This window comes from Eucyclogobius newberryi, unplaced genomic scaffold (genome assembly GCF_026437365.1).
Source record: "Eucyclogobius newberryi isolate DKJ021-1_F unplaced genomic scaffold, fEucNew1.0.hap1 SCAF_22, whole genome shotgun sequence".
Classification (NCBI taxonomy): Eukaryota; Metazoa; Chordata; class Actinopteri; order Gobiiformes; family Gobiidae; genus Eucyclogobius; species Eucyclogobius newberryi.
This window is the reverse complement of record NW_027315857.1, coordinates 16,885,045-16,911,455: the sequence shown is the minus strand read 5'-3', so window position 1 is coordinate 16,911,455 and position 26,411 is coordinate 16,885,045. Positions and strand designations below refer to the sequence as shown.

Sequence of the window (26,411 nt, the reverse complement as noted above, 5' to 3'; positions counted from 1 at the left end):
CAGATGCTCCTCAGCAGCCTGGAGAAACGGATCTCTGTGTGAACTCCTGTGTGAGTCCTGGTTTGGGTCAGACCTGGTTCAGTCCAGTGAGTCGTGGTTTGGGTTAGCCCTGGTTCAGTCTCGTGTGGGTCGTGGTTTGGGTTAGACCTGGTTCAGTCCTGGGTGAGTCCTGGTTTGGGTTAGACCTGTTTAAAACATGTTTCGATTGGATTTTGTCCTGGGTGAGTCCTGATTTAAACTTTAGCATGGTTAACTCTAGTTATCTCATCTTGTTGCTGTCCAACAAGTCCAGCTCTCATATAGCCAAGCAGAGCAGCGTTTTTTGGCTTTGGTTGAGTTGTTTAGAACAGGTCCATGTGGGCAACTGAGAAAGGCACAAACAGGTTCCTGCGGGCAACACGTTGGTGACCCCTGCTCTACAGCTTCGCTCTCCTACGGACTGACATTTTTGCCCATTCTTCTTTGGAAAACAGCTCAAGCTCAATCGGATTGGCTTGTCCGGCCTGTAAGTTTTAGTGGACGGCCATGTCTTATAGGTTTGTAGTTGTGCCAGTATTTTTCCATTTCTGGACGATGGATGGAAGAGTGCTCTGTGAGTTGTTTAAAGGTTAAGAAATCTTTTTAAAACCTAACCCTGCTTTAAACTTTTACAAAATGTTATCCCTGACCTGTCATGATGCTCTGACAGCAGAAATGCATGAAGAGAATGCTCTAACATTCTCTGAACTGAACACACAGAACAGCTGCATTAAAGGTTGAATGGACGATTTTTTTGACCAAAATCTGAGTCTTATTTCCTCGTGGCGTGGACTGCCAATTAGTCCTGCCACGTATCAATCATAAAACGCACCTACCGCTCACCTGCAGCCTCGTGTGGCTCGTCCTCCGAGAGCAGCACGGTTCCGCGTGTCTAAGCGCATGGATCTATCATAATATAGTTCCCTCAGTGTACAGGACAAAATGAAGACGGAGAAAGACAGTTCGAGCTGACTCAGAAGAAGACGGAAATCTACGGGAGACGAGAGATGCGATGCGATCCATCGCACTAATAAACAAACGCACGCGTGTGTTGTATCAGTCCGCACGGGGGAGTGCGCATGCGCACTTCCGCCTTAGTTCTCAAATCGCCGAAAAATCGTCCATTGCCCCTTTAACAGTGCGGAAAGATTTTTTTTTGTCTGAATACTTTTTTTTCAAATCTGTAAATCATAAACAGATTTCCTTCCACTTTACCATTGTGTGCCGCTTTGTGTTGGACTTTAACAAAAGATGGCAGTGTAATTTATTTAAGTTGGTGGTCGTTCCAGGGGTATGAATACTATTGCAAGCCACTGTAACTAATGTTCACACTGGCAGGCATGACATCAGTTGTAAATGTGTTTAAATCAGGCTCTGATATTACTCACATTGATCTGAGAGGTTTTCAATTGCCAAAACCATCTTGTCTTTTTATGTTTAGATATATTTTACAGATAATTAGTTTTTCCAGTGAAATCATATTATGTGCAACTTCACTTTTGCCTCCAGTTACCTCCACTACGGATTTTAAATATTTTAGTTGACAAACCTTTAAAGTGTTTATAAGTTGCCAATTCAGTAATAGAGTTTTTATTCTCAGCCTGTGCCGGACTGAGACCCGTGTCCGGATTTTCTCTCAAGACAAACGTTTAACATCAAAGTACATGAAGTTGCCAAATCCATATCGTGAGGGCAGAATGCGTGTGAATTAAATTGTGTGGATGATGCATAGAGCGTTAAGCAGAGGAGAAAAGACAAGAGACGTCCCACCGAAAGAGCGAGAGGGATAATCGAGATAATGTAGGTCAACAACTGATAATTCTGGGGACAACTGCAAGTAGAACACTAAAGCATTGTAAACTTATGAAGCCCTATCAGTATGTGCTTATTGTAAATTAAAACAGCAATAGAACCTTGAACGGAATGTAAAAGCTCAGTTCACTCTGGTTCTTTGAGCGCACGAGCCGACTCAGGGCCCAGACGAATGGGCCAGGGAATGGGCCAAATTGGGTTTGGACCAGTAGTCTAGGTGTGCGGGCTTGGGCCAGGGTAGACTGGATTTATGAGGCCTGGTGGGATTGCGTATGTGTGATTGAGTGCCAGTATTTGGGTAGTTTGAGACGTAATTGACGCAGAATGGCCGCCACACTTCTGTCAATCTGCCACAAGGCACCACCGCGAGTGACTTGAAAGTCTAATCTAATTTCAGCATCAGATTTTGGTAAACGTCATTTTAGATGTCGTATACAAGGCTAAACTAATGACATTTTAACAGTTTTACCAGACATTTTTCAAAGTCCCACAATAGAGACGATTCTGCCCTTGAAATATAGCTTTCTCCTCTGTCTCTTTAACTTCATACATAAATCTGCTTAAAAAGACCAACGTTGTCACCATTTGTCGCAGACTTGTCCTGGAGCATTGCATCTCATGTTGGAATGTTCCAAATCCCTGAAGAGGAGAGCGTAAAGGAATCCTCTAATGCCGGATTGTCAATTCTCCTCCTGCACATCTGACTATGCAAACGCCCATAGATCAGCGGTGGAGCGCAGCCGGCAGATGAGAGAGCCAGAGATGGCACATGCAGATGAAGGGATTGGAAGGGAGTTTTGATATATATCTACAGTCAGATGGGGAACAGTTGAATAATCCTTTTTTCTGTGTTGAGAAATACATGGGTAAGTGGGTGTGGGGAACGGCAGATAGCGCTGGTGTGAGGAGCCATTTATAAATGATTAGAAAAGTTGTAACTGTTGTGTGGTGTTGATGGGTGATGCTTGTTTATGCATTTTTTGTAGGCAAATGTGTATTTATTTTACAACATGGATATTTTTGTACGTCCCTGCGCCTCATTGCCCTTCAAATCCAACCAGCAGGTGGCAGCAAAACAACTTTCACTGTACATTTCATTCATTGAGAAGGTACATTGTGCATTGCGAGTTTTATTTTGTATACATTTTTTTTACATTTGGTTTAAAGTATGCTTTTCATGGTGTATAATAGTGACACACGGGAGTTTTTTGTTTTTATTTTCTGTTGTGTCAAACCGCTAAAATCAAAACTGAAGCCTTGCATGCTACCATAACTGGCCGTGCCTTTTGAATGTGTGGTTATGTTTGGTGTAATGTTGTAAAAATCACACTTCCATTTTCAGATTACGCTCAAATTAGTGATGGGCGGCGGATCAATACCAACATTTTAAATACAGTGTAAACTATTCCATTTAAAAAAAAAAAAATATATATATATATATATATATATATATATATATATATATCAGTTTAAGCTGGGGTGGAGTCAAAACAATGACAACCTCCTATATGCCAAGGTGACATTTGTTATAACAAAGAAGTTTCAATGCATTTTAATACAAACCCAATCAGATTTAAATCACAATACTTGCCATAGCATCATTTGATATTGGGTTGAAACAAAAATCACTCGCACAAATGTGTATGACCTGGTGAGGAACTAACTCTTGGCACTCGTAGTCTGTGATCGCTCACGTTGGAGCACAGTTGTTGCAGTTACGATGTGTTTGAAATAATACCGTTACCATGGCACCCCTGTGTGCACCTTTTTCCTCTTCTTGCTCCTTTTTCATTTGGCTTTAAAACTCTAAGTGCATCAATAAAGGATGAAGTAGCAGTCTTTTTGTGCAGTTAAACACCCAACTCACCTGTTCTTACTGTTCTTCTTCTCATTGAGCAACGTTTCTTTTTACTTGCCCAACAATGATTGGTCTTGAATTTACTGATATCATCTCTATAGCTAACTTGTTTTGAGGTATATGCTAGACACAGGAAGAGGGATGGGTTAGGATCTGGTGATAGAGCCGAGGTAAAAGGATTCTCCCGCCGTAAACCATAAAGGTCATTGCATTCAGCCGGCGACCGCACTTTGTCCATTCGAACTTTACTTTTTACACTTATTTTCTTCCATGTACCCGCACCTCTCCGGGAGGCCAGAGGTATCGAAATGTCAAAACAACAAACCACTCAGCATAGAAACGACTGGTGTATTCACGGGTGGGTGCATATACAGTGCATTTTGGCATTCTGTGCGAGGAAAAATGAAAAAAAAAAAAAAAGAGTTGTCAATCTGCACTTAAGTCTGTGGGTTTTGAGAGACTGTGAGACATTTCCAAAGTGTACGAAAGGTCAGGAGACATGATAGAGAGAAGTGAAAGAAAAGTGTGGGTGGATGTGTTTGTGCAATCTGTGGAGTCAAATGCAAGCATACAGTAAAACAGCATTGAAAAGCAGCAACATCTTCAATATATATATATATATTTAGTCTAAAACACAGAACTTGCCAAACAATGGGAATGCTCGCAGAGTGGTGACGAGGAACTCTGCACATTCGAACACCTTGAAGTGTTGGTGAATGGGTGTTGGAACATATTTACAGTATACACATTTTTTTTTGCATGAACATCTAGCACATTGTTTTCCAGAAAAGCGTAATGGAATTGTTGCATTGCATTGAGAAACCCAAAGCAGCAGAGGAGGGAGGGGGGGGAGAGAATGTTACCTTCAGGTCAAGGGTGAGCGGAGGTGAGGGGGGTGAAGGTCCACAACGTGAGAGCCAGGAGACGGGACAAGGGACGAGGTAGGACACACACACACAGACATACACCACTTTTGGAGGTACGGAGGTATGGAGGAGGGAAGGAGGGAGATGGGCGTCCGGAGAGATGGAAGCGGGGCAGGGCTGGAGGGTGAGTCCGTGTGGAGTTCGCTCTTTGGAGAGACAGTTTTAAAAAGGAAATGTGAAAGTTTATGGATTTACAGTCATTTCTTTTGTGTTTCTTTTTTCTATAGCTGTGTACAATGTGTATTTCGTTTTGAAGTTCTACAGTTGTTTTCTGAATGGCAGTAAGTCAGATTATTTATTTATTTGTATATGTATTTATTTATTGACCGAGAAGCCGCAGTAGTTGCTCGTGTCTTTTTGAGTCAAAGTCTTCAACCCTTTGACTGAAAAATGTCAGTTCAACCTCTTTCGTGTTTGGACATGATCGTCACCTCGCTCCGTATGATACTTTTTATTCAGTTTAATACACATATAACCAGCAGTTGGTGTCTCTTACTTATGCGTTTAATTACTCTTTAAAATGTATAAATTGGTGTAATCCCTAATTCGTCAAGAAGTGATCCATAATCACCCTTAAGCCATTTTCAATCTGAAAGAGCTGCTCTGAGAAACTAAAAAGTTTTAAGTTTTCACAACATTCACTTCTTATCCTTTAGAAGATAGTTAGTTAAACTTGATTGGGTGAGCACAGAAATCCCCTTGAAACCAACTGCTCCAACAGTTCAGGGTCTGTGTAAGGGTTAGTATAGTAGGTACGGTACACCCCACGTCTGAGGGTTGCTGGTTCAAGTCTTGACACTGTCACTATGCGCAGTCACTGTACCTAGTTAGTTTATATATTTCTTTTTTTGAATTGTTATTTATTCCTTTAATTAATTAGCAGAATATTGTCAAGCTTGGACTGACAAAGAACTATCCTTTGCTTCTTCCTACTTTGCCGATCAACAATATTTAACATTTCCGTTCACCTGTGTCTGTTCATGCTGTTCACATGTTCTTCTTCCCCGAGGAGAGCGATACTGTTTCAGACACTGCTTCTGTGCATCTCACAGCTCTGACCTGTAGATCTGGATGCTCTTCAACTAACTGGAGGAACACTCTCTACTCTGGATGAACAGTTCTTCATCTGCCTGCATAAACCATCTTCTTTCCTTCTGATGGTTCAAATGGAAGCGCGTCAGTCCTGGACCATCTACAGCCTGTCCAATCGTGGGAGAAGGTGGTTTTCCCCGAGGTCTCAACTTTCTCCCAAAGGCTTTTTTTAGTTTTTCCTTGCCGAGAAGGAGGGTCTAAGACATGGGGATGCTGGGACATTATCCATTTGCTAATTTCTATTTCAAAGCAACTTCTGCTGGGATAAACGAGGCAGCAGACAGATATACAACATGTGGTTTTCCGCTAAGAATACTTATTGTGCCAAAGCGATATTTTGACGAGGGAAAACGGATTTAACACTAATATTTGAACAATTAGCAACTTTGTGTTTTCACGTTTCATTTGAAAATAGGCTCGACAAAGGACGAAGTGCACAGGGATTGGGATGGATGCTGGAGAGGATTAAAAGACAAAGAAGGATTGGGAGAGATGAAAGGATGAGGCACTGAGGGAAGGTAAGAAGCAGAGAGGGAGATCTGCGAGAGCGGCTTCAAAGAGGCTGGGGTCGAAGAGTCAATTCCTCTAAAAAAAGGAACTTAAGAAAAAAAGGAATGAACCCATACCTTGGTCGTTTAACGTCAGGTGCGCCAGACCTTGAGAGGGAAAAAACAGAAAAAGGAAACAGAAAGAGGAAGAAAAGAAGGTCATAAAAGGCACGGGAAGAAAAAAAGCATTGTCACAACGTTGGACTGCAGTTTGTGACAGACATCCTGGGGCAGATTCGGATGTCAAGAGTTCAAATCAAACGTAAAAAAAGAGAGACAGAGAAAGATATAAAGAGATAGAGAGCGAATAGGAACAGAAAACAAGCAAACACTTCTTGAGTGAGGTGTGTGGGGGGGTTAGAAAAAAAAGCATTTTTATCTGGTGCAACCGCCAACGGCTATTGCTCACACAAATGCTTTTTTTTCCACTGGAGTACTTATGGAACACACAGAGAACTGTTTGGCAGAAAAGACTTGGATTAAAATCTCAGTATCTGTCCTGTACTCAAATCAGAATAAAAAACGATCGCCAAGGTCAGTCGCACATAGCCATGGCCACAGCAAGGTTTATGCCAAGGGAAAGAATTCCACAGCAAGGAGAGCCAAACATTACTCCAAGACAGCTACGCGAGGTATTTGCTACTGTCAACACCTCCAGGCTAAAGGGCAGACCAACTACATGCACCTAAAATGGTTTCCCCGGGCTCAGTCGAACAAAAGCCGGTGCGCTGCTAAAACAAACCAAAGACAACCAAACATTCTGCGTAGTTGAAATACAAATGTGTTGGGAACCATCGAGCAGAATCATCCAGTAAATAAGTATCCAGTGGTGATACAGAAGTAGTTGAGTTAGGGTGTGTTTTCTAGTGGTCCTACACTGAAATAAGTCTATGATAAAGAAGCCCATCGCAAAAAAGTCAACATGCAGCAACATTTGAGCAAATAAAAATCAATCAATTACACTTTTGTTACCTTAATTTTTTCAATTCAATTACAGTCAGAACTCAGACTATCCAGCTTATGACTCAGACACAGATATTTGTTTTTAGAGCTTAATTGCTTAGAACAGGGATGTCCAACTTTTTTTCACCAGTTCAAACGAAGCGTAGGGCGACTGGGGGGTCATAACAGCGAATCGTGCAGATGGTCGTGTTTAGCACAGTTTTCATTGTGAAACTGGGAACTTTAAAAACATATTATTTTTTCTAAAGTTTTCCCTTCTGTCCACCATCTGATGAAAAAAGAACTATCAAGGTCCTGTGCAAACAAAATAGAAAGACAATTTTAGCACACTTATTTTCAGTCACAAATGATCTGTCAGGATAAAAAAATGTTTTTTAAATAAAACATAAAATATAATAAAGAAATGGGGTTAGGGTTAGGGTTATATATAAAAAACAAGTTAAAACCCAACAGTTTTGGCCGCAGTGTGGGGAGTTCGACTATTTACTGAATGTCTTCCCTTCTTTCTCATCCCCCATTTCATTCTCATCTGTCCAATAAAGCCTACAGGACAAAAATCTAATCTTTAAATAAAAATAAAACCCAACAAAGTCTACTCAGTCAGTCCATAGCTCCAAAAGCCGCTTTACTGCTGGTCATATTTACCCAATAAATTCGAGATGAGATTTGAAATCTGATGTTTCTCTGTGGCGCTTGTTGCGGGGACTCACACTACAGAGCATCAGCTACACAAGAAGCCCAGGCATTTGTTTCTACCCCAGCGGGAAACAGCTTCAGTTTGAATTGGGGCTCATTTTCTGTTGGGTCCATTTTACACCAACATGTTTGTTATCCAGCTTATGATGGCAGCACATTTTTGAAATTGCGGTAAAGGTAATCGTGGTCGTTTATCAGGAAGCTGGTATTAGGGGCGCGTTTGACCATTGAGCAATAGTTTGGACACCCCAGACTTAGAGAATATACTTACACACATTATCAAACATACATCCAAAGCCTGTATTTGCTAAAACATGAGTAAAGAACTTTCATTTGAATGTACTTGCTTAAAGGGTACTACTCCTACTCCTCCAATGCGTAATGCTTATACTAGCACTGGAAATCAGCCAAAACACTCTATCCAAGCACCTGTGGCAGTCGGAATCAACATTGGATTTGACCTGAGGCTGCGCGGAATATCAACAACATTATGTGTTAGACAAGAAAGCTCCAAAAGGTCAAATGCTTTCAAGCAAACTGTCTTCCTACAATCAATACAATTTCACACATCTCCGCTTAAACCAACCACGAGGGGATTTCATCTCACCTCCCAAAATGCTTTCCGCTCCGGTCAAGCATAGAAAATAATCATTATTTTCTCACATCAACCCTTAGTTTCAGCATTTAAAGTTCACATTTTGTCCTTAAACACCCTGTGACCTACTTCATGATAAAACCTGAGATATTTAGTGCCTTTTAGTGTGTCATAATCATTAAAACCAACAATTACGCAGCGCTTTAATGAAATAACTAATTTATCCTCGGCCGTTTGAGTCTGTTCTCAAATCAAGGATGTCGACACTTGGCTACACAAAGGAATGGAATTATGTTTTCATTTGCATTGAGATGCTTAACTCCAACTGTTTGATAGAACATAACCGCTTAGGGACAAATACAATTGGAATTATTTTACAAAAGGCAAGATACTGTTGAAAAAGAAAGAAAAAAACCACCAACACTTTGCGTCCTTAGGCCAGTTGTTAGACGTCTGCTAGCGCCTGCATATAGATATAGATATATAGATATAAGAATAATAGTGAATCATGTTATCAATAGACACATATATCAATAGTTCATGTGACATCACTGCATTCTACAGAACCAACGGTTTGGAATCGATTGCTGAATGTCCAAAAACAATCTTTAGCTTTAACATTCACACTGGAGTTTAGATCTGAAGTACATTAGATTCTCCTTAGATGTTTTCTCTGCTCTATGCCAATGATATATTGAGACCCTTGATCTGACATCATCTCCATGACCGCGGGATTCGTCTTTCCACATGGTTGTTTCAGAAATGAGAAGCCGCTCGCTGCATCAGTTTAAATATCATGTTGCGGCTGAAAGATCATCACGAGCAGCGGTTACCCAGCAGGAGGAGAGCACCAGGTGATGACTTTTTTCTGACAGACAGTGGAGAATGTGCCGTTTAACTGTCACATTGCAGATTTGTTGACCTGGTTTTTGGTCAAGATCTCTCGAATTCTTGGGCATATCGTCATGAAACAAAAACTGCCTAAGAGTTCAGGCAATTTCAAATTAAACAGAACAATAATCCCACATTTAAAAACTCAACATCTCAACAACAACATCAAAAGTCAACATTTCAAACTGTGTTAAAAGACATAGAGAAAAGATAAGTTTTGAACTTGTCTCTGCATTAAGGTGTAACATTAAACAATGAATAATATAATCATGGCAATGTCAAAAGCAATGTCTATAGAGTCAAATAAGGCATGCATAAATTAAGAATGTACTGATAAAATAAGATTTAAAAAAAAAACGTATGTATGAACACGGATATTTACACACATACACACACAAAAAAGGCGAGAAGCAGCATTTTGAATAAATTGTAGTGGGGCCAGTGACGTCTGATTGAGCCTGACATAAATTGCTTTGCGGTTTGTGAAAAAGGCATGAATTAAAATCTCAAACTGATGCTGTGGAACAAATGTTTTGGCTACAGAGTGTTTGTGTCCTGAGTCGCGATCAGTTAAAATCCATAAGAGTAGAATGTCAAAATTGTGAACACGATCCATGAAAGGTATGACAGATTGAACTACTCATTTGACTAAAACATATTTGAGGTTCTTCCCCATTTAAAATGTTCCTGGTTGTAAATAGTGGCATTGCACAAGAAAATTCCTAGCAACCATGTAGTACACTGGGTGAAAACTCCTATAATGTCACAGAAGTTATTATTTGAGAGATAAAAATAAATGAGAACGGCAGAATTATTTTGTTGAATTAATGTTTCATGGATCAGATGTTTTTAATCTTTTGTGTAAATTGCCTTAACTTTTGGATGGAGTCACCCTAGTGTGATGTCATCAAGTTCTAGAAAACTATCATCATTTTTTTTAACTAAAACATCTGTACATACATACAAGATATTATCTTAATTAATACGAAGCACGTCAAATATTGTGTACAGTTCATTGCATTTTTCTAAATTATATATTTTCACAAAAAAATATAAATCATAAAACAATTCAATCATAAACATCTGTCATACATCTGAAATTATGACAAATTTTAGAATATCAACTCGCACATCAAAAATGGAAATGTAAAATCCAATAAAAGTAAAATATAGGTTAATTCAATTTAAAAAAAGAAAATGGGAGACTTTTTGTGACGCCATTGTAAATGGACCCTATTCGTGACGCCATTTTAGTTCTCGTAATAACACCAAATGCCCAAAACTACATGTGTGTGTTTTTCCTTTTTATTTAATTTATTTTTCTACATTTATCTAGGTGCGGTGAATTTCCTGTGGCCGTTTTGCAGGGAGTCCAATCATTCTCCCTCCGCTACCCTGTGTTTTTGTTCCCCTGCTCATAATCCATTAAGGAGATAAGGCCAGAGCTCCATGGGAACAGTGCTGTCGCTGCATACGAAATCATTCAAATACACCTCGCCGCTCACCTCAGGGCTCACTGAACCTTATCCGGCTCAGGGAGAGGTAAAGACGTGAGAAATACAAGAGGAACAATTCAAGCAGCTCTGGGAATATGGAGATAGAGTAAAGCGCAAACAGTTATTTCAACAAAAGAAGATACCATAAAACAATACACTACTAATCCAAATATTCATAGACACAGGGAGCATTCATTGCGCCAAGTTTAGACATGATGTAGGCTTTGTCTGGCCCAATGGTGATGGTGTTTGTATGAACATGTTAACACAATCTTAAACAACTGATGCTCTATTTACAATGGTGAGCTTTGAAGATAATCTAATAAAATAAGGGAAAAATGCTTGATTTGTATTCACGCGTGTCTTGAATGAATAATAGTTCTGCTGCTGTTGTAGCTCTTTACATTACTGCACACTAAGAGCATGGCAATGAGATGGAAATATGGTAATGATGTTACTATTATGGCTGGGAATCACTATTACGCAATAATAATATTGCAATATTGATATGCATGCAATAATCAACATATCGCACATGCTATTATGTAATATATCACAATTTCTTTGACAAAACAACAGTGTTTCTGCACAAACCTAATGGGAAATACACCCATTTTAAATCATCAAAACTGGGAATATGTCAAATGTACCATAAACAATTTTCCTTTCGCTAAAAAAAGCAATAAAATGGCAAAGATTGATAAAGCAGCCCATGATATTGATACTGTATCATCAAATTCAGTATCACAATATGGTGATATTTCAATATTTTTGCACACCACTCGTAATAATTCCACTTTAGTGTATCCCAAACCCAGACAGGAAAAATACTTGGCATTTCGTTGCACCCCTTTTACCTCTCCAGCCATCATGCTATTGCCGCGCAGCAAAGCAGTGTAACCAATCCATCTTTTGATCGTACTATTGACACCTCATCCACAACTTTCTCGCCGCAAACCACTTCTTTCATTACAAGAAAAAAAAGAACGATTGCGGTTCTTGATCACTTCCACCACAACGAGAAACATATTTCTAAGATCAAATTACCGCACATTTATCACTAGTGGCAACAAAATGAAGCCCCCTCGACGAATCCTTGACACGGGGGCGCGTTTGATTGCATCCTCCAGCCGAGCGTGCGCGCAGATGGGAGTGCCTGACGCTGATTGGACGGGCGCTCCGATTGGCTGCTTATGATTGAGTGGCAGATGGAGGAGGCTCATAATTCTGTCATTAGGAGGGGACATGTTTACGTTGGAATGCTCGCGGCCCGCTGGTTCACATCTCCGCTTCCACAGCTCTTCCCGCTCCCCATCAGCACGCCGTTCATTAGCCAGCTGCCTGCTTAGCTCCTCCTACGTCATGGGGTATTTTCTGAAGCTTTTTGACTCGGACGCGGAAAGTAATGGGTGGAATGTATCATACTGACTTTAAAGTGAACGACAGGCTTCTGTGCTTCTCTAATTATGAGTACGGTGGCATAGTCAATATTTTTTTTTATCATAGTTATATGTATCGGTCTAGTGGTAGTTTGTGATGGGGGGAAATGAAGAGTTTAAAATTACAAGAAGTAGCGCTGAGATCTAAAACATATTGATGACATCACAGTAGGACGGAGCCACATTCCATTCATATAATTTGGGAAGCATTAATTAACAAAGATAAATTCATTGTCATATATTTTTATTTGTCAATGAAAAACTATTAAATTAGAGACGATTTACTCCACAGTACAAAATTATTGTGAATCAATAGTTACTAGTGTCAGGGAAACTGGGAATTTTTTATTTTTTTTAAATGTTAAAGTGAAAATAGTATCGACCCCTTCAGTCTTTGCACAAAAACCGCTGCGTTCCATTGGTCGGTACCGATAATACATCCACAAATCTTTCAGTAATAAGAGGACTTTAGAAAGTGAAGGTTGAAGTTAGATATTGAGAATTATTGCTTGTTGACAAATGGGATGAACACATAAATAACAACTACCGGTTTGTTTCTGCGCTGTTTATAAATGACAATTATGTTTACTTGTTTACATATCACTTCTGGAAGAGTGTAACCCAGCGGTTTCCAACTTAAATTTCAACTAACTTGGTATTAAGAAAATCAATATGTTTTCTATAGTATATTATATTGGAGCTGGAATTCAGCCTTTGGGTGAGTGGGTTCACAGCCAATGTTAATTGAATAAATTAATTGATTTCCCTTTTTTAAAAGGATTCTTTGGCCCGTAGGCTTTATTAGACAGGACATTATAGCGTGACATAGGGATGAGAGAGGGAAGGACATAACAGCAATTTTCTGAAAGCCGGATTCAAACTCATGATACTGCGTAATGCTCACACAGAGTGCACATGTGCAATCCACTCTACCACAGAGTGGCACACAAATTAAATGATCCAGTTTTTAAATACAGGACTGAACCCTAATACCACATAACTACACCTTAATTAAACTTAATAAAATATGAACAAAGGGTTAATTTATAAGTAAAAATTGTTTATGATTTGTGATACAGGCTCAGTAACAACTTAATTAGTTTACTACTTTACTACGACATTTTTATTTACTACTTCTCAATTAAGAGTTTTAGGCACATTAACAAAGTTTTTTAGGGTATTAACAAAGTAGTTACCGAGCCTAATAAAGACTTTGTTCATCATGAAGGAAGCCTTTCTTCATGCTTTATTAAGGCTTTTTAAGATGTGGTTATTATAAACATTATATTTGCATTTGATCAAAACTATAGTGCGTGACATTTCCCTCATTGGCATGTTCAAATTTAAGCTTTTTTGCTGTAAAAAAGTACAAAAAAAAAAACTAAAACTTATAACATAAAACGTATGTAACAGGAAAGCAATATCTTCGACACTCCATAATCCTAACTCTTCATTATGAGATCTGACTAACTTTTAAATATGTTTATCTCATGAGCCTCCCATAGCTCTCCAATGGCTCATTAAATCACGTTCCCCAATAAAAAAAGAAAAGATGCTTAACAACAATATTTCTAAATCTGCACTGCCTTCCACTACACTTCTGCCTTCGCTCGTCTCACCTCATTGGCTCGTCCCCATCTTGTCTCTGCGTTTGATGGCTTTAGCGGGAGTTATCATTACCACCAGCCAAGAACTACCGGAGTGTATAAAAGTCATGAAAAATAAAATAAGAACAATAAATGCCTTCACAAGCCGCGGACTGCACGGCGCACCCTTGGCACTGGATATAAACCTCGGCGATACTCAAGCCCATTTGACGTGTCTGTAAATCACTACTGTTTTAAAGGAGCAGAGTTCAGATAAAGTTATGTAGCGTAATCATTGCTTAGGTGTGCCTTGCCAAGAAATCCAGGCAAGAGGAATCCCCAATGAACTAGAACTATTTATGACGCCATACGCCTGAAATATGTTTGGAAATGCGCAAGTGAAATGACGCTTTTAAATACATTCTGACAGTTTGTGGCCTTATCTATTGGTGCCGAAGAGTCTTTACATCACTGCTTTGTTAAAACCTGTTATAACTACTGTACTTTTCGGACTTGAAGCCGCTTCGTTTTTTCTACACGCTTTGAACCCTGCAGCCATTACAACAGTGCGTCTAACTTATAGGTTTTGACTGGCTAACGGCCACCGGCACTTTAGCAGGAAGCACAAGCATTCGGCACGCTATAGAAGAAGACTGTTTTATTACAATCAGATTCATATTCACGGTGAAACGAGTCTAATGAGGAAGTGAATCTAGACGCGGCAAATGTAAAAACGTGTAAAACTTTGATAAGCCCATCTATTCACTTGGTAAAGACATTCATGATTCCATCCTGGTATATTCCTACTGTTAATTCTAAATGTACTTTACTTTAAACCATGCTATAACACTGTTCCTTCATAAAAACATGCCTGTAGTTGTATTATGCTTCTTTCACACTTGTTTTATTCATCACTTGTATGTGATTGCCTTCTCTGCTCTTCCTCTGAGCCTCACACAACACTTTGGTTTCAAATTTCCCAGATTTGTAACATCAAATGTACTGATCCAGATGTCTCCTCATCACCAGACTCATTCTGTGCATTTCTGCCATCAAAACATATTCATTACAACTGTGTGCTTGTATCAGCATGTTAGTGGCAAGCTAGTTTTTATTTATTTCCCCATGGCAATCCCCTGATAAAGGAAAGCCTGACTGAGAGTACTTTGTGGTTTCCAATACATACATTATTTTCGGTCCTAAAATGTGAGATGCCACAGCAGAGTTACTCAAGAGCAATACAAATACTGCAGAATATGAGTCCTTCAAGTGTATAGTATTTGGCCACATTCGCATTTGTAGTGGTTTGTTTCTGGTTCGATCCCGGTTTGGACATGGAGTAGTTCTGGTTTAAATTCGGGTTTGGTTTTGATTCAGTGTTTTGGGTAATTGTGCATGTGTTCAGCACTCACACACTATGTTCACCACAACTAAACCTGGAGTAAACCATGACTAGAACTGGACCAAATCAAGTCTGCACCTTCATTATTTAGTCCAGATGGTTCAGCCTTGTGTGGTCTAAAGCGGTTTAAGTCAAATTTTCCTGGTTTGAACCTGTTGAAGTTTTGGTTCTATCAGGATTCAACACTAAATTATAGTTTGTTTATTTTATGCATACATTTATTCTGGTATTTTATGAGTAAAAAAGAATAATAAATGAACAATAACTACCCAATCAATATGTCTTTTCACAGCTTACAGACATAAATGGATAAAAAAAGGTAGGAAAAAAGAAAGAAAATAAAAACGCATATTGGATTCAATAAAAGAAGCTATAAGACATCTGGCTGCTCTGACCGTGACAATATTGGACAATTTCTCCGTCTTTCAATGCGCTGAATTATTAATATAGAACGAACCCTTTTTCAAAAGGGCGACTGCGTTAGACAGTTCACCAAGAATTCACTTTGCATTAACCTCGGACTCATTATGTGCAGAACAGAACAGACGCTGACTATAGCTATTCCACATTTAAAACAGCTTGTATAGTCATAAATGTACCCTTTAAAATATGCAGTTATTATGATCAGTGAGAACAAATTGTCATTAAGTACTACATCTAGTAAAATATTTACGTTGTTACAGAAAAACCCACAGTTATTTCGTAACATTATTGGGACAAAGACCAAGCCTTTTTATTAGTTTTTGTTTATGAAGCTATAAAAAAGAAGCTATTAAACGAGACACATTTTTCTTTCTTTTTTTTTCTTCTTTCATTTACTTAGTATTGAACTACATTACAGTTGTTCTTCGCTGAGCTAATCTATTTATTTAAATCACTGGTATTTGTTTTGTTTTATTCATGTAAAAAAAAAAAAAAAAAAAGTCTTTAAATCTTATTAATATAGAGATTACTTCTGGTCTTTTTGTTTTCCATTTCTTTTTACAGCTTTGGTAATTTTTCTTTTTAGAGATAAAAATATATTCTATGTATATTCTAATTTTGCATACCTCAATAATAACCATTTCATTATAGACAATACATCAATCACTCCTTTTGAATTCTAACAAAGTAAAAAACTATATTAAACAACAGTTAAAACATGTCACCTTAATATTTTTTTTCAATATTTATACATCAATATTTCTTCTTCCAAACTGTGATCCATACACATACTGTAGTAGGAGTGTTTGACTAAAAACCTCCGGCTACAATCCAGAGATTTTCTTGGAAATGCCTTGGGGAACTGTTGACCCGAGGAAAGCCACTTAAGCTGAGCCAACGCGGCATTAAATCTTTATGGTGGCTCCACTTTACAGCCATCATGTGTCAGGAGCGATACACCACAGCGGAGGTGGAAACCTGTCAGAGATCTGAGGAAAGCCACCATTAGTCCGGTCCAAGCTGCACACTTCAGACTTCAGAGTTTACAGTTTAGAGCTCGGTATCATAGTATTCTTCAGAGAGAGTTTTTCTTAGATTTTAAAAACACATGATGTACGTAAGATGTGGTTAACAGAATAAAAGGATTGTGTTTTTGCTTTTTTCGGCATAACATGTGGAAAATCTGATCTGGAGTAAATATATTAATAAACTGACATGCAAACAGTTGCATTTGACATGATTAATTTGATTTCTTTCTGATTGTTCACTCCTCTGCAGCAGGTTTTGAAAATGAAAATGGTACAACAAAAGGCAGACTAAAGCGGCAAAGACAAAAAATACAGAGAAAATGTTAAAGATTGAAAGAGTCGTTCCAAAATGAATTATACTTTGTCTTCTAAATACAATTGTTTGTCTAAAAATTGACTGATTAACCATTTTTTTGTACTTGTAACTGAACTCCAAAAAAAATCTGATCTAATTAATGGGTTATCTTGGTAAATATACTGTACCTACTGTATTTCACTTCATTCATGCTTGTTTTTTTTTACGAGATTGTCTCCCCTTTGAGCTTAAAAAAATCTCAGTTTCAAAAGTCCCAGTTTTGTGACTTTGCTGTTTCTAAGTCCATAAATCATTGCAAGACTCGTGAGCATTTCTACTGTCAAATTGCATTACAACTGTGTACTTTTATTGGCATGTCGGGGGCAAGCTAGCTTCAGTTTTTTCCACCGTGATAACTCTCTGCTGCCAGTAGATGGAGTGCAAACACTTAGATGATTTGAAACTTAAAGTAATGTGTGCTTTTCAATTAGCATCCTTAACATTTAAATTAACATTAAAATAAAGCGCAATGTAGCAATTATCATGGTTATTTGTTATTATAATTCATTATTGGATATGACATGTGGATGAATAGTAAATAACAACCAACATTAAAGTTTTGGGAACATGAACGCCATTTATATAATTTAAAAATAATATAAGTGGCAATTCAAAAATGTTGCTTGTTGCTCTTGACTTAAGTACAGGAAATAATATTCTTAATCTACTATATTGTACTATGTTGATGGCGCTGACAGTAATTTCAAATTCCCTAACCAGTTTTAATTTTGACAAATCTTTCGCACTAAATGATTCTTCGCAAAATCTCCAAATTGGTAGCGTAACAGCTTTTAACATCACTTTTAATCTGCACACTTTGTTCATTTAAACGCAGCTAATATGTCAAGGGAGATGTCGGCGCAAATAAATCAGAGCGTCTCGGCGAGCGGAGAGCTGCAGACTTCTGACAGTCCCTGTTTCGTCTTAATTACACAGTTCATAAATAAGTGGGACCTCCATATGCTGGGGAGCAGAAATTTGGACTCATTTCACGATTTAGCCATTAAGGCATACACACAGAAGGGCTGTTGATGATTTCTTCACTCGCTCTAATTGATACAAGACAGGATAAATATGCTAAAAGGCGATGCAGCGGTTTGCAAACACTTTAAGGAGACCTCGCTGCCATGTACATAAACTGCCCACAGATTTTAGTGGTTAAAGTAAAAGCGGAATTATAGTTTTAATTGGCCAAAGTGCAGTAGCTAGCCAAATTTTGCTCATTTAGGATAAGCAAGAAAGTATGTATGGATATGGGAGACGTCAGTAACAAGCTGGAGGGCATAAGCAAGGTTACATATTATACATTCTTCTTATGTATTGTTATTCACCTTAAAATAATGCGTTAGTTTGGCCTCATGTTTTAGAGCTAAAAAAACACATATTTTACATATTAACAAACCAAATAACATCTCTGCTGTTTCCCATGTGACTTACAGTGTAATTCTCTCTGCAATCAGATGATGGCGCCGATTATTTATGCAGTTAAAAACCACAAAGAAGATTTTCAGCTAGGAGAGGATTTTCTAAGCAGTATTCCTCAAACTTGCGTGAATGAAGCTAAATGCTACTCCAGGTATGTAGCATGATATCATTTAAACTTTTTTTTTTTTTTTAAACCAGGCCTTACTGCGTTCCAAGCAAGTGGGAGGTCAATTATTTCCCACTAGAGCGTTACACATTACGAGCTCAGAGCGTTCCAGCGAAGTTAACTCTTTTGCAAATAATATGGCTAATGCTAATACACAGGGTATTTGCCTTCAAAGTCAATACATCCATATTTGACCTGACCTCAGACAGGCGCCAGTTATATCATCTAAACCACAAAGGCCAATGGCATAGAAGCAGACCCTGTTTAAAGAGGGATAATGCGGATTCTATTCTTGTAATTTTGAATCGAGCCTGTTATCATGTTCCAAACAAAATCTTGGAGCTTTTTTCAGCAGACAAAATATTACAAATACAAATGATTTTCTTCCTCCACCTCCCTCCAGACTCATCCTCGTCTGAGATGAGCCCGATGAGGGTGGTATCGTCCGCAAACTTGAATAGTTTTATATAGTGTGGTGACTGGAGGTGAAGTAGTTTGTATAAAAGGAGAAGAGCAGAGGAGAAAGTACACAGCAAACTGCAGGGGGTCCAGCAGGGGGGTCCAGCAGGGGGTCCAGCAGGGGGGAGGTGAAGGACTTGTGGTGGGGCAATACGAATGACTTTATGACTACAGACGTCAGCGCCACAGGCATTTAGTCATTAAGTCCTGTGATCCGGGGCTTAAACCCTGTAAATAAAATATTTTATGCCACGTTATGAATTCAAAGCACTAGTTAAAAATGACCTACAATGCCAATGGTCTTGCTTTGTATAATTTTTCTCATGTGTGTTTTTATATATTTGTTGATGTCATTTTTGTATTGGCATTTTATCCTGTATGTTTTTGTTTGTTTAACTTGTTTCATGGTAACAGGGCCCTCTTACAAATGGCAGCTTGCTCTCAGGGGCCCCCGCTGTATAAATAAAGGTTAGAGAACATCCCCAACCAACTCCAATATTAAAATTTCTGTTCATTTTCCTACAGATTTTTCAGGAGAAAACAACAACTTTGATGCGGTAAATTACATAATTAAAATTCAAATATATTTCAGAAACTTTATAAACCACAAAGTTAGAATTTTAACCAAACCTGTTTTTTTTTTTTAAGTCAAAATAATTGCCTCATTATTTACCTTCATGGACTGGTTGAGCCAAACTCTTACTTTTTTAATTTTCAAAATTTTTGTGGGGATAAATTACTGTGGAAATTGACTTCCAGAACCCGAGCATGCTTTTATGTCTATAATGAACCAATCACAAATTATCATGAAAAAAAAAAAAAAAAAAAACACAAAAAAGTAAAGTTCTTAAATCTCAAAAGCTTGACTCTTCGACTTTTCCCCATACAATTTCTCCACATATGTGCAGTTTATGGACCTCAAAAGTCAGTCCGGCCTCGCGTTGCAAATCCAACGTGCAACCTCTATTTCCCTTTCACTTACAAGGTCAAAACTAATCATTGCTTTTCTACCCGCTTCCCGTCTCCATCTATTCCAATCCATCTGTCCTTCCTTCTCCTAATCTTCAGCTGCCTGCCACGTCGCTGCTTCCCTAGTTTTCCGATGCCAATTTCATGGAATAAATGCCCTTGATTGCCACTTCTGACTTTGCACATTAGCCCATCAGAATGAAATGTACTTGCTGTCTTTTTCCTTTTTTCTCTCTCTTTCCATGCCATAGAAAGCTGTAATTGCGATGTCAGATTTGATAGAGAGGAAGAAGCCGTGCCGATGGCCGAGGAAGGATGCGGCGAGCTGGAGTGGTCCATTAGCACATGTGGACACGCCCCCATTGCGTTTGACTACAATTACGATGGGACGGTTCGCCATCTGAGACCTCTGCCCCTCTTTGGCTAAATGCTGTTTCGTACCGGGCCATGCGTGTTATGTAGGGCTGATGTTTTCATGGCACAAAAAAATCAGCTGATATCCACATTGGCCTTATATAGACGATATGATTTTTAAGATATAGATTATACGATGGTTTATGTTAGGAAAGTATGCATTATAGTGCTTTTACACACAGAATAACAAATAGAGGTTATGCAGTTGACATGACAACATCCAGAATATTAGCAATGAGCCTCATAGCGTTGCCTATGTCATTTTTCAAGTTTTTGGAGGAAAATAGGGGGATTTTGATTGACCTCAGATGGAGCCAGTGACATCTGTAGATGCAGCTGGGTCTGGAGAGAAGAGGGATTTTCTAAAATAGTTTCAAGCTATGAGGCCATCAAATTATGAAATGTGAAAGAGCTGCCCCATTCTAAAAACTAATTTAAAAGTCTAAAAATGTCATTTGAATCCAAAAAAAAGAAAAGAAAATCAAGTAAACAACGGCACTACAGCTACACTCACATTCATCACTAATAGACTTTGGGATCACACACAGTTCAACTGATGATCTTTCTTTACTTAAATAAGATGTTTTGAGTTGGCAAATTAAGTGTTGTGGGATGAGAATACGTGTCCTTTAAATCCTCCTACCGTTAGTTCAGATCTGTAAAGTTGTAGCATTTATAATGAAGGGCACCTGTTACTATATAGCTTAATCTGTATATAAATGGTCAACTCTATTCTACAATACACACTCTACTATATAACTGAAACAAAATTGAAAATTACCACTGAATTTTATGGAGTTTAGGCAACGCTTCAAACTTCCCAATATAGTCAGAGGCAAATAACTTGGTGACGCTTTAAAATGAAAGCGCTGTAACTATTTACAATGCATTAATATGCAATGTATTTACAAGCACTTCTTATAAGGCATTTACAAGGACTTGCCTATTGAAAGGGTAATACAAGGCATATCCAAATTCTAACAACTAATTAGATTGCTTGTTAATGCCTTATAAATAGTTTACCAAGCAACCTTACGTTAAAGCGTTGCGACTAACTTAAGTAGATAGAGAATCCCCCTTGTTTGCCATACTGCTCCGACATATTTTCCGTTTAACACCATCACTTTCTAATATCACACGAAACTAAGCTGAAACCCACATCCCCCATTCACAGAGCGAAGCTATCTTCCATTAGCACAAAACAACACCTTTCCTTGAGCGTTTGTCATCGCTAAACGGCTCATCCGAACAATGTTATTTTTGAGAGTCTACGTTTAACAGTTCTCCACCTCATCTCTCGTTCCTCTCCAGTAACATCGCCGAAGTGAGCTGTACTTTGATGACAGGGGGTGGGAGCCAACTTGTAATGACTTTTTTTCCTGGATTCCGCGCTCCCCGTGACTTTCCGACAAAAGCTTCTACCGCCATGGAGTCGGGGGTGTGCCTCAGCAGGTACCCAACAACAACAAAAGCCGTAATGGAAAATTAATGTGTTCCGACTGAGACAAAAAGGCGCTATCTTCATTTAGCACGACGGGCCGGGTAAACACCATTAGAAGCGTGGAATCTCGTGGAAGCTAGCACGTGGTAGTTTCCGATGTTTCCGAGGGAGTTGGGTAATTACGAGGAAATCAATGGAAATGGGAAAGTGTATTGGTAATTTCTTTCTTGCAAAAATTAGATTCTATTTGAGTGAATGGGAAGTTAAATGTTCTAAGCGAGTAATGAAGGAGAAATTAGTCTGTGTTTTATATACAGTGCACTCTTGACAACGCCATTGAACAGTTCTATTCAACGTAATTAGAGGATGAATGGTGAATGCACCCACAGCAATTTAGACAGTTTATCGCTGCAAGTATTAGCTTGCACAACAAATATTCTTTCACTCTCAAATGTTCTGCGAAATATAGATTTGCAGAAGAGTTGTGCAGGCCGTTTATAGTCCAGTTCTGCCCATGCACATCACGTGATAGACGTCCATTGTGGTTGGACAAAGCCATATTCTATCTATGGAAAGTGGAAATGCTTTGCTCTTACATGCCTTTGTCCGCTTAAACACGCAACACATTTTCACTAATGTTGCGTGAAAGGTGTTGTTTTTAGCCAACCAGCTTCACAAAGCCAAGTCAGCGCAGATATCAAGGTTTTGGAAAGGCTTTTCTATGACTTTGCGTAGAAGTTGGTCAGTGAGCTTAACGATTCAGATTTAGAATTGATATTTAGTGCAGCACTTTTACCATACACACAGAAGGTTTCAGACTATGTTAATAATTCAGAAGCATTTTACACATCCTGTATCTTGCTGTTAAGTCGCACATTTACAGTTTATTTTGTAATGCGGCTGTTCTTTTGTTCAATGTGATTTGTTGTATACATACATGTCAGCAGCACATTCTGTAACATTTGAACTGTTCTGATATTTGAGCAGTTTATATTTCCTTGAGTTTGCGACTAGAACAAATATGACCACAGGTTATCCGTGAATCCATTGGCTAAAAGGAGAACATGTATGTACTGCATTACTGGACAACAATCACAACTGAACCTGTGTGTCCAGAGCCTTAACCTGCAGTTTTTTAAGCCCCTTCTCCAGAATTCTCTGCTGAAAATGCTGCACTAGAACTGATCTGTATTCATTCTGGACCACTGAGTAGGGTTTTACCACAATTTTACAACTTTTTCTGCAGTTCTCAGTATGTTAATTCCACTTTCAGATGCTGAGATTTGAATGTTTCGCACATCAATGTTTTCGGTAAATGAATGAAGTTTTATGGCTAGTGATGTTCGTGCAAAGAAGGTACACGCAAGAGGTTTTCCATTGCCCTTTCTTTTTTCTAGTGAAGAAAACAACACATGAATAGATTCTTTGCGTGAAGGTTCTCGGATTGCAAATGAGCAACAGTCTGGGGCAAGCGATGCAGATAGCTGGCAGTATTCACTGGTTGAACAATGGCACAAAAATGTCTCCAGATTAGCCTGAAAATTAGGAAAACCACCCATTTCGAGCATAGTTTCCCCCCCGATGACGACAATCCCCAGTCTAGTTCGAGGCACGCCGTTGCTTGCTTTCATCTCACCAAACTCCCAATTAGAGAAAACTGAACAAACACCAGCCGGGGAGTAGGGTCCTTTGCATATTCAAACAATGGGGGCTGCCGAGTTCGAGTGAGCAGAAGGAGTAGAGGAAACGGGGGGAAGTCGATCACGGGAAAATTAAACCGCGCTGAACCTTGTAAACAAATATTTCAACAATGTTCAACACAATGTGGGAGACGTCTGGTGTCGCTGTGCTGTGAAATGGGGTTGCAAGGGTTTTGGAAAGAAGGGTGCACCCATGGGCGACGGGCAGAAACGGGCGATGTCGAAGATGTGGAATGGATGGATTTTGAGAATAGTATATTATAAAAAAAAAAAAATGGAAGAAGGTGGGATTACAAAAGCAAAAGGAAAGTAATCTTGCGAGCGCTCACCAGAGTCCAATCTGTGTAAAGGTTACCCATGACTGGTCAGGTTTCATGTGGTCGACCTGACCTTGTAGGCATGGCAACAGGTATTGAGTTTTATAACGCAATGACAACCGGGGTACTGGTGTGAAATATGTCATAGTTCATTAAAAGATTCTCATGCGAAATATGAAAATGTGGAGAAAACTGGACAGAACTACAGAGGGTGGTGGTATTCTAGTTAAAGGTTCTTAAAATGTGAAAAACACAACTTGTTTTGCCTTCACGGTAAGCTAAAGAACATTAGCATGCTAATGGCACACTTCCTGTTTTGTGGAGAATAAAACATGTAGAATGAAGAGAAAGCGCTGTGGTCTCTTTCACTCAAATAGATACTGGGGCAAAACAGATTTAACTTTATTACATAACAAAAAAATGTCCAATTTCCAAAATGTCCAATTTCATTTGATCCACTTGCATCTAGAGCTTTATGTGGGACATTGTAACTTCAAAGGCCATTTTCTCCAAATGCATGCTCCTCCCTCAGAGACAGCCCTTAAAGTAGCACCTACACACAATAAATGCCACAATCTTGGACTTAACACTATTTTGATGGACCATAAGTCAAAGAAAAACTCTAAACCTAACCCAATCAGAAAAAAAAAGAAAAGAAAAACAGAACTAGAGAGTGACATGACAAAAAAGTCACTCACCTAAATAAGGAGAAATTCAATTTTTTAAGCCAATGTTTACATTTTTGGCAAGGATTTTAAATGTTCAACAAAAAAACATAACTTTTAAAATTAATTAATTAATTTATTTATTTTACATGTATGTGAGTTAACTACAGAAGACATTTCAAATGGATATCTCTAAATTTAACAGCACAGACCCGCCTTAAATGAAGACATTGCATTTCCCAGGACTGAACTAAACAGCCAACAAATCAGGAATACTTTGCATGTTTTACATCCAGGCCCAAGTCACAATCTTCAAGCTGACTAACCACACCACATCACATTTCCTATGTATGAATGTCATGTGTAAACGAATGGTTGTTTTCTATTTCTCTGCCTAATTTATTACTGTTTAACTAAAACAAACGTATAATGAGATTTTCAGTTCAGTTCAGTTCAGTCGATACATAAGAAAATGAAGATGCAGATGCAGATTGGCAGCCTCATTTTACTTATTCTACCCAAGACCAGTTGGAGCAGCAGTGGGGCGTCTGTGAATGAACTTTATATAGAACTACTGCATTCTTCAACCTGAAGGAACGCCAATTGGGCTCCATAAACAGTCAGAGTTGGACCAGTTTTTCCAAGTACTAATTTTCTGCACTTTCTACAGTCAAATACAAAAGACATTGAAACACATTTCCATTATATAAATACATGAGTGCAAAAGTCGTTTTACATGAGTGCAAAGCTAATTCTTTGGCCCTCACGTGTGCACTTGCATAGTACTTACAGGTGGGTACAGTTTAGAGTTTCTTTCAGGAAGCACTTAAGTCTAGAGGTGGACATTTTTTACCTCAGAAATACACTTGATTACAGTGGGTAGTGAGTTCCACAGTTTACAGCTCTTATAGGAAAAGTTGATTGTCCAAAAGACGTCCTGCACAGTGGGATCTTACACTATAGGTTTGAGGGGCTCCGCTGCTGTTTCATCGCTGTATAAATGCAATTTTGGGGAGTAACCAGTTACAGTAATATATTGCATTTTTCAGCTACACAGTAATAAAACATGTTACTGACTTGGAAATGGGCAATATATTCACAAAGGCATTACATTATGGTGCGTGCTGTCGGCAAGGACATAGTACCTGGGCATTCAAACCCGCACCAGCGCGTCTGCTTCTCATCGTGCTCTTCACATGCTTCCTGACCATCCTTCGGACTGTCCATGTCCCTCACAGTGGAGAAAAGTGTTACCTCAGTGACTCGGCCCAGTGTCCACGCCGTTTCCCCCCTTTCTCATCACAACAGTTCAGACCATAACAACCTCCTAATAGTCCCAGAAGAAGACAGAACTGTTTTTGGTAGTTTTCTTCATAACATGCCGCTATAATTGTCACAAGGAGCTGTTGATCTGAGGAGCTGTGTAATCTGTACTGATAAGTCATTAATATAGGCCTGGCCTTCTGTGTAACTCCAGTTGTATGAATAATTGTACAAAAGTAACTCAAAAGTAATGCAAGTAGTGTAACTCAGTACAGTAATATTGTAATACAAATATATTTAAGTATATAGTATAGTTTTTTTTTTTCTTTCTTTTTTAGCACTGTAACTTGTTATATATTACGTATTACAATTTCAGAGTAACTTTCCCAAAACTGTATACATGTACAGGGCTAATTTTCACATTTGAAAAATTATTGGAGAAACTATAAATTACTGAAGCTTTC

General features: G+C 38.7%; 1 protein-coding gene across 4 annotated transcripts in view; it reads right to left on the bottom strand.

The window, feature by feature from the left end:
• The window catches only part of nrxn2b (neurexin 2b), a 1,099,331-nt gene that overhangs the window by 818,633 nt on the left and 254,287 nt on the right, over nt 1-26,411 (bottom strand). For all 4 annotated transcript variants that reach the window (XM_072459234.1, XM_072459237.1, XM_072459236.1 and 1 more), the window contains exon 4: nt 6,333-6,362. In XM_072459234.1, the coding sequence (XP_072315335.1) occupies nt 6,333-6,362 (30 nt within the window). The remainder of the gene's footprint in view (nt 1-6,332; nt 6,363-26,411) is intronic.